The sequence below is a fragment of the Triticum aestivum genome, chromosome 7D, assembly GCF_018294505.1.
Source record: "Triticum aestivum cultivar Chinese Spring chromosome 7D, IWGSC CS RefSeq v2.1, whole genome shotgun sequence".
NCBI lineage: Eukaryota > Viridiplantae > Streptophyta > Magnoliopsida > Poales > Poaceae > Triticum > Triticum aestivum.
In genome coordinates this window covers 263,808,623-263,817,855 of record NC_057814.1, presented here as the reverse complement: position 1 = coordinate 263,817,855, position 9,233 = coordinate 263,808,623, and the positions used below count along the sequence as shown (strand labels likewise).

Below are 9,233 nucleotides of genomic sequence, written 5' to 3'. Positions count from 1 at the left end.
GAGAACAATCATCCCCACAAAACTTGGACATGCCATATTTATCTTGAAGCTCTGTCCACAACTCATGAGCATCCCGGAAAGGCATGAGTTGAAAAATAACTACATTGCTCAAAGCATCGAAAAGCATATTAGAAGCTTGAGCATTGAGATAAGAGTTTTTCTCATCCTCTAAAGATAATCTTTGGGGATCTTTTGGAGGAGAAAAACCCATATCTACAATTCGCTCTAAATTTGGGTCCATGACCCTAAAGAGATTAAGCATGCGAATTACCCAAACATCAAAATTTGTGCCATCGAAACTAAGAGTGTCAGAGAATCCTAAACCCCTAGTCGACATCCTTACTCTCTAGGCGGTTAAGCCCTATAAAGAGAGACGAGGCTCTGATACCAATTGAAAGATCGTGGATGTCGCCTAGAGGGGGGGTGAATAGGCGCTTTAAAATAATTACGGTTGAGGCTTGAACAAATGCGGAATAAACCTAGCGGTTAATTTGTCAAGCACAAAACCTACAACAACTAGGCTCACCTATGTGCACCAACAACTTATGCTAAGCAAGAAAAACTACTTAGGTGATAGCAAGATATATGACAAGAAACAATATGGCTATCACAAAGTAAAGTGCATAAGTAAAGGGCTCAGGTAAGAGATAACCGAGGCACGCGGAGACGATGATGTAACCCGAAGTTCACACCCTTGCGGATGCTAATCTCCGTTTGGAGCGGTGTGGAGGCACAATGCTCCCCAAGAAGCCACTAGGGCCACCGTAATCTCCTCACGCCCTCGCACAATGCAAGATGCCGTGATTCCACTAAGGGACCCTTGAGGGCGGTCACCGAACCCGTACAAATGGCAACCCTTGGGGGCGGTCACCGAACCCGTACACTTTGGCAACCCTTGGGGGCGGTCACCGGAACCCGTCAAATTGCTCAGGGCGATCTCCACAACCTAATTGGAGACCCCGACGCTTGCCCGGAGCTTTACACCACAATGATTGAGCTCCGAACACCACCAACCGTCTAGGGCGCCCAAGCACCCAAGAGGAACAAGCTTAAGGGTACCAAGCACCCAAGAGTAATAAGGTTCTCAACTTGTAACTTCCACGTATCATCGTGGAGAACTCAAACCGATGCACCAAATGCAATGGCAAGGGCACACGGAGTGCCCAAGTCCTTCTCTCTCAAATCCCACCGAAGCAACTCATGCTAGGGAGGAAAATGAGAGGAAGAACAAGAAGGAGAACACCAAGAACTCCAAGATCTAGATCCAAGGGGTTCCCCTCACATAGAGGAGAAAGTGATTGGTGGAAATGTGGATCTAGATCTCCTCTCTCTTTTCCCTCAAAAACTAGCAAGAATCCATGGAGGGATTGAGAGTTAGCAAGCTCGAAGAAGGTCAACAATGGGGGAAGAACACGAGCTCAAAGGATAAGGTTCGTCGGGGAAGAAGACCCCCTTTTATAGGTGGGGAAAAATCCAACCGTTATGGTCACAGCCCGCACCGAGTGGTACTACCGCTCCAAGGAGCGGTACTACCGCTAGGGCGGTAGTAGCCCTTTGAAACACAACAGCGAGGAGGCAAAAAAGCCAGAAGAACCATCGGAGCGGTAGTACCGCTTGACCTCATGGTACTACCGCTAGGGGTAGCGGTACTATTGCTAAGGGTAGCGGCACTACTGCTTGCGAGCGGTACTAAAAAATTACATCCGTGCCTACCACCGCTGGACTTGTGACGAGTTTTTGGTCCCGAGCAGAAGTAGCCACGGAAGTAGCCGCGGTAGTACTGCTCCAAGCGGTAGTACCGCTCCCAAGAGCGGTAGTAAAAAATTACATCCGCTCCTGTCCGCGGTAGTACCGCTGCAGCCTTTTCAGAACACCAAAACTGACACAACTTCTGCAAACGGACTCCGAATTCGACGAAACCAAGTTTGTTGGAAAGCTAGCGACAAGGGCTAACACAATCTTGATAGAAATACCAATAAAAAGCAAATGAGAAAAGGCCCAAAAGAAAATGGTGAGAACCCTTCCTCGGATAAGACCGGTAAAACCTCCAACATCGAAAACATCATAGAAGACGCATGCAAACTCCGTTTTCGATGAACTCAAGCTTGTCATCAAGATGACCATAAGCTCTAAGACTCACAAAGAGAACCAAACAAGAACCAAGAAACATGATGCAAGGATGCAATGGTTTGAGCTCTCGACGAACGATACGATCAAGCTACTCACTTGAGAACCCCCCTTGATAGTACGGCTATCGATCCTATAAGCCGGTCTCCCAACTACCACCATGAGACCGGTAAAATAGAAAACCTATCAAGGGCAAACCTTTGCCTTGCACATGGTCCATTTGAGCTAGATGATGACGATCTTGACTCCCTCAAGTTGGACCACCTTTCTTGATTGCGTTGGCTCGATGAAGACTAGATGATTACTCCCCCATAGTCCACTATGGGTGAGCCACTCTTCGGCACATCTTCACAAGTCCATTGTCACCACAATGGACGGCAAGCTTCAAGCACTTGATCTCTTCGTGATGCTCCACTTGAACTTGCACACGACAATCTTGATGACGATCACCACTTGATGCCATCCTCTCCATGGGTGGAGTGATATCTTCCTCTTGACGCAAGCCCATGAACACGTACCTAACCCCACATAGAACTCTCACATAGACCATGGGTTAGTACACAAAGCACAATGGACAATGCTTACCATATCATGGGATCACTTGATCCCTCTCGGTACATCTTCTACGCTTTGTGAGTTGATCAACTTGATTCACTCTTGACTTAGTCTTGATCAACCTAGAATCTTTCCAACTCTCTTCATTTGGATGATGTCTTGAAGGTAAACATGAATGATCACACAATCTTCTTCTTCAAGACATGCTTGCAATAAGCTCAACTCTCACATGACCAATCTTTGGATAATTCCTTAATAGCACCTTGGTCAACACAAACTCTCCTTAAAACCAACACATGTACTCCAAGAAAAGCCTATGGACAAACCTTCAAATATAACCCAAGGCAATCATTAGTCCATAGAGATTGTCGTCAATTACCAAAACCAAACATGGGGCACCACATGTTCTTTTAGATTGGTATGCGACGACTTCGAGATTTGCAAAGATCAGGGGGAGAGTCTCTCTGAATCATAACATGTTCAAACATTATATTGCACTCTTTTTCCCTTTATGAGTTTACTCTCATGGTTCTCATCAAGGTTTTTAATGAGGTAATATCAACATAAGAATATATGTCATACATCCTATTTTCCCCACCGGGGTTTTTAATGAGTGTATACAAGACATATTAGTTGTCCTCTAAACTTACCAATGAGTTTTATCCTCAAGGTTTTTCTCTTATGAAGTTATCAAAGAGACGATAACATATGTGGTAACATTTTCTCCTTATTTTTCCTACTGGGTTTTGACGGAGTTTTAACAACATATCAAATACTATTCTCCTCGTATTTTTCCCACAGGGTTTTTGAAGAAGTTACTCGAGATAATATATACTTGTGATCAAGACAAAGATTTCTCAAGATTATACAAGGAGTTCAAGGTCATACAAGACATACGAGAAGAAGCTTTGTACAAGGGGGAGTGTTAAGAATCAAACGACGTGTCCCTACTGAATCGTCATAGTGAGCCTCATTAGGATTAGCGTAAATATAGTTATTAGTGTCCAAAGCGCCGTACAAACTCGATCGTCCGTACGGACGCCTTCTCGATGCCGAACAGGCACCTCCTGTAACAGGCGCCTCAAATTGAGGCGCTAATCCTTGTATATAAAGGGCTTTGCCCAACTATCAATGACACAAGTTTTTCATCAAATCTTTACACCTAGAATGCCACATTTTTTGTGCTGTTTGGTTCCATGACTAGGAATGCTACATTTTGCCACATATTTCTTGCCACACTTGCTTAAGATTAATTCTTCAAAATGCGGACCACAAGTCAACAAGTTTAAGGGAATCTTGCCACACTTTTTAAGCATATGTCATGTGAGGCCCTAGTGTGGCAAAAAATATATTGCCTAAAGTAAGGCTTGAACAACCTATGGCAACCATAGTCACAAACTATCAGGCAGCTGGGCGTTCTAGTCTCATAAATTAAATGGAAGAGCATATCGTGCCCAGACTCTTTAACACCACGGGATAAATGTATGGTGCGTAATAAAAGATGCCCTAAAAGATGACCACCACCAAACCTTGCCAGAAATGTTGGAATCATTGAAGCTCTTAGTGATGAAACTGAGGAGTTTTGACAAAAGATTGAACTGGAAAAATTGCATAGCCGAATCCCACGGATGACCAACCTATATAGCCTGAACAACAACTCTTCAGTTTCGTTGACGGCACTGCGAATTCAGCAGAATCCAAGGCCCATACAAAAACTGGAGATGTTGGCTCAGCTGGAACCCTGGCCAGCCCAATGCTTAAAGCTACAACACCAGATCAACACAAATGGAAAGAGAACATGACCATCGAAAATGGAGCATCTCATGGCCTCCCCAATCCGGAACTGGGATGACTGAGCATGTAAGGAGGCAAGTACTTGAAAACTAGTCTGGATAAATAGTCAGCTATAGATAGTATTCTCAACAGCCTAAGCTTCACGACCAACAGTCTCCGGTACAATTTTCACCAAACAGTTTATAACTGGAAAAAGAAAAGGCAAACAAGACTCTTGAATCCATCCCACATGGGAAGAGAGAAGGTTGGGCGCCAGAAGCAGAGCCACTGTTCAACAGTAAGACACAGCACCGAACAAATGAGTTGTGCACCAGATTTTACACCACCCCAGAAGGAAGTCGCAGCACTAGTTGTCCGCCAGCAAGACTGCACCGCAACAAGTCACCGGTTATCGCATGTTAAACGGTTTGCCAGAGTGATAGCAGAAGCTAAGATTATGTACCTCTTCACATAGTAGTAGCAGAAATCTGCAAGGATGAACGTCTGGACGATTTCAGAGAGGAGCACCATCGATGGCCAAAAGCCATAGCCCAGAGCAGTCAATAATCTGCCACGAGTATCCAAGACCTAAAAAGACGAGTACCATTACTTGGTTTAGATGGACCCACACAGTCATGAATGAATTCTGCAACATGGATATAGTCTACCATATTTTCAAACCCCATGGATAAGCATGCTACTATTCCATGCATTAAAAGTAACATACTCCCTCCGTCCCAAAATAAATGTCTCAAGCTTAGTACAAATTTAAACTAAAGTTAGTACAAAGTTGAGACACTTATTTTGGGACGGAGGGAGTATTTATTAAACAATGATGCAGCCAAGTGTGCAGACACTGAGAAGATACTGATACCATCCAACATGCAACTAGGTAAAATTATGATTTCCTAGGATATGTTAAATCAGGCATGAACATGGGTGATCATGATGGCAACAAATGGAAATTTACCTCAATTAAAAACATTTGATTATGTGAACTTCTACTTAATGGCGTAAACAGTAAACATCAGTGAGAGGTGCCATTTTATTTTATGTGTGGAGTAAAACTATGTTTTCACTTTGGACCACTCTTTTGGAATATTTCATTATGTGTCGTCAGAAGGCAGTTTGTATTGGCGCTTTGGCGTAACAGAGACACTAAAATTGTACATTTTAAAGAAGAAAAAGATAGGGTAAAGAACCTGAAGGACCCAGTGTGCACAGCTAAGGAACCTTGCCACACCCAACGCAAACACATAATGAGCTGTGAATGGTTCAACAATCTGCTCAAAAACATATCTTAAAGTTAGATAAATTTGACCGTTCAATTCTGCATCCAAGGGCCTATGTATGGTTTAACAGTTACCTTTGTATTCTGCATCAAGCGCAACTGGGGCAGCACTGAAACAGCTTCCAAGTAAACACAGAAGGCCCAGCAGATCCTATTGATCATGATATGTGATGTTGAAGGATGAGCAATAAATGCCAGCACACAACATGGTACAACCTGGACAGTAAGTCTAGTAAGTTGGTATTGGCGGCAATAAGAGGAAGTTCACAAGATAAACAGATTAACATGCAAAACTAGCTACCACAAGGGACAAAGATACAACTCTTTCTAAAAGTGATACTGACATCCTGTGGACCTACAACATACAACCAGGAAATGGTCTTGGTAGTGAGAAAACTGAAGTCGAAGAGGTGACACAAGAAATAAGACTCCATAATCAACTAATGTCTAGTAGTGAGAAAACTTAAGTCGAAGAGGTGACACAAGAAATAAAACTCTATAATCAACTAATGTCTAATGGCCTAAATCCTCGCAGTTTTATAGTTTAGAAGTTGAATTCTTACCACGTAGTACAATGCAAAATTGTCCTTGTCCAGCATATAAGTTGACCTCAGTCTGAACCGAATCATGTAAATGACAAAAAGAGTAGCTACTAGTGTAGCTGAATCCAGTATTGTATGGATGTCATACTCCATAACAAAGCTGCAATACAACCTAACGGCCAGGAACAATGCTGTCAAATCCTGAGACTTGAGTGAAAGTCCTGCAAGAATTTAAGAAAGAGGGGAATTTAGAGCATGCATATAGATTACAAAGCAATTATCACGAACAAACTACACCAAAGGAAAAATAAACAAATGTATCACACTGATATGGCAGTTGTGTCTTTTATTACAGCAGATAAGTCATCTGTATGCACTTCACTAGCAGTAGAGACCCAGTTTCTCGTCAATGAAAATCTGGTGCATAGATTCCATTATCTAAGTAACTTTATTACTCCCTCCGATCTGAATTAATTGACGCAGCCTCTATACAATGTCCATTTTACATTGTATAGAGGTTGCGTCATTTAATTCCGGACATCGTATAGAGGCTGTGTCAATTAATTCAGATCAGAGGGAGTACCCAGATATGTGAGAAGGCAGATTCTGTTACCATACAAATTATACATGTGCACAGTTGTATACAAATTTTTGAGAGCTTGAGCATGGAAATTTTCCTTGTATCTTGTATCAGGTGATGAAACAGAAACATGATCAGAACATTCAAACAGCTAAAAGACAGGCAGCAACATAAGCAGCAGACAAGCTAAGAGAAAGAGAAATCCTTCAGTGACATGCAGAAAAAGAGAGAAGCGGTTCATGTCTCTTAATATAATGCCACAGTTACCTAAACCCCAGCAGCAACATAAGAGTATATCAACTAAAAATTCCTAGCTCACTGTCTGGAAGAAGGAAGACGGTGCTGCTATGGCTTCCGTTTCTAGCTCTGCTAGAGCTGCTTCATTTCGCGAAGAAAACATGCATCTTAAACAGACGAAGAACAAAGGAGCTCACTTTCCGCACAGAAAGCATGCATCTTAAACAGAGGAAGAACAAAAGGGGCACATATATGTTCCTAATAAGGATCCGAAACACAAATTACAAGAATGGAATGATGCTGATGTGTATGAGCAGCATGTTTGTTGGTTCTTTTTCTCATGCAAATATTACCTCTGTTCCGAAATATAAGTCGATGGGAGAGTTCATTTTACACTTCCCCAACGACTTATATTTAGGAACGGAGGGAGTAGTACATAAGTTTACACCATCCACGGACCCTTTTTTCATCAAAATAGCATCTAGGGACAAAGTCATTCAACCAAATAAAGCAGGAAAGTTTCTTACGAACAGCAAGTCCATGAGAGAGACAGGTGTTCCAGTAGGGACTGGACTGAAGCGCCAAGAGATGAAATGGTCCAAACAAACACTTTATGCACTATCACATACACCATACTGATCAGAACAGTCTGCTAGGATCTTATGGAACCACATTCATAGAACGGGCATACAGCATGAATTGCCTGCATTTCGCAGCAGGACCTCTAAAGTAGTACACAGATGCAGCTAGAGACACGCGAACGGGGCAGGGCCGCAGTTGGATGGAACAGGCACATGCTTTTTGCTCACTTTGCACACATTCAGCGAAATGACCACACAAGAATTTCAGCGTCCCCCAAATCAGCATGTACGGAGTAGTAATATTCCACTGCCTTGCAATGCACCACGCAGCGCAAGTGGCACGCAGTGTCCAAGTAACAGTTACCTCTCACGTGATAGCAAAACCGTGGATTCATAATTTCATATGCCTCACCCCCACAAAAGAAGAGAAGTACCTAGGTCCGAGGATAAATCAGGTTCATGATTCCGAAAGGAAAGAAAAAAAAATCCATATGTTTTTAGCACAAAGGTGACCCAGAAAGGAAGGAACTTTGGAGAAATCAGATCAGACCGCGGTGAAGTGAAGCTAGCTGGACGGATCGAGAGGATAGCTTTGGGGGAAAGGGGGGCAACAGAAGAGAAGAGAGCGAACCAGCGCAGGTCTTCTCCTTGGTGAGCTTGTAGATGAGCACGGCGATGCCGAGCGCGTGCGCGGCCTCGGCGGCGACGAAGAGGTTGTCGTGGTCGTGGACGATGAAGCGGATGAAGACGAGCGCGGTCATGCCCGCGACGACGGCGAGGAAGGCCTTGACCTTGGGCGGCTGCCTCCGCACCCAGCTGAGCACCACCGCCATCGGCCTCCGCGGCGCCCTCATCTCGGAGCTCCTCCCCGCTGCTCTACTAGACTAGTACCGGCGGCGAGCGAGCACGATCGGAGAAGGGCTTGTGTTGGGTGCCCGTGCAGCGCGTGCGGTGCGGCGTGAGCGGTCTGGTCTGGGTCTGGCCTTTGGTTTTGCAGGAGAGGGGGGTGGATGGGTGCGGTACTGATACTGTCTGTGGTGGTGGAGTAAAGGCCGGCCGGGTCGGGCTGGGTTTGGTGCAGCTGCAACCGTTTCGTGTCGTCGCCTCGGGAGATCAGGCAAGGCAGGTTACCATATGGAAACGTAGGATAAATGCGATGCTTATCTTTGCTTTGATGAGTCACCGGTTCATAGCAGATTTTGGTAGTATTATAACTCGCCTCCTTTTCCAATTAATGGATAGGTAGATAGGCAATAAAATATACGCAATTAATCCGTATTTGCATCTGAGGATATGCTTCCTACTGCGAGTTTGGTTCGCGTAGGTGGGGGGTCCGGCGTGGCGAGTGGGTCGTTCGATTCGGTTCGATGGGAGTAGGCCGGGTTAAGCCATCTGACCGATCTACCTGGACCGATCGGCTGAGCTGAACGATCCGGTGTGTTGACTTGAGCGTGCTGGAGTTGTTAATGCGCCTCGAGGACCTAGCGCGGAGTGGGGAGGGTGCGACGACGGCGACCCGCACGGAGGCCTCGAGGACCGACCTCGTG

The 9,233-nt window shown here is 44.6% G+C and overlaps 1 protein-coding gene across 1 annotated transcript; it reads right to left on the bottom strand.

The window, feature by feature from the left end:
* Window positions 1-4,558: 4,558 nt before the first annotated feature.
* On the bottom strand, window positions 4,559-8,757 carry LOC123165562 (ER lumen protein-retaining receptor erd-2.2). Its single transcript, XM_044583229.1, has 6 exons — window positions 8,318-8,757; window positions 6,310-6,509; window positions 5,822-5,962; window positions 5,658-5,738; window positions 4,919-5,043; window positions 4,559-4,842 (listed from the first exon to the last, which is right to left on the bottom strand). The coding sequence occupies exons 1-6, from the start codon at window positions 8,538-8,540 to the stop codon at window positions 4,794-4,796; spliced, it is 819 nt and encodes a 272-aa protein (XP_044439164.1). The 5' UTR covers window positions 8,541-8,757; the 3' UTR covers window positions 4,559-4,793.
* Between the last annotated feature and the right edge of the window lie 476 nt (window positions 8,758-9,233).

Coding starts and splice junctions, on each gene's coding strand:
- LOC123165562 (XM_044583229.1), bottom strand. CDS start 8,540: ATGAGGGCGCCGCGGAGGCCGATGGCGGTGGTGCTCAGCTGGGTGCGG. Junction 6,510..8,317: donor CAAGGAGAAGACCTGCGCTG/GTTCGCTCTCTT, acceptor AAATTCTTGCAG/GACTTTCACTCAAGTCTCAG. Junction 5,739..5,821: donor GCTTGATGCAGAATACAAAG/GTAACTGTTAAA, acceptor GTTTTTGAGCAG/ATTGTTGAACCATTCACAGC.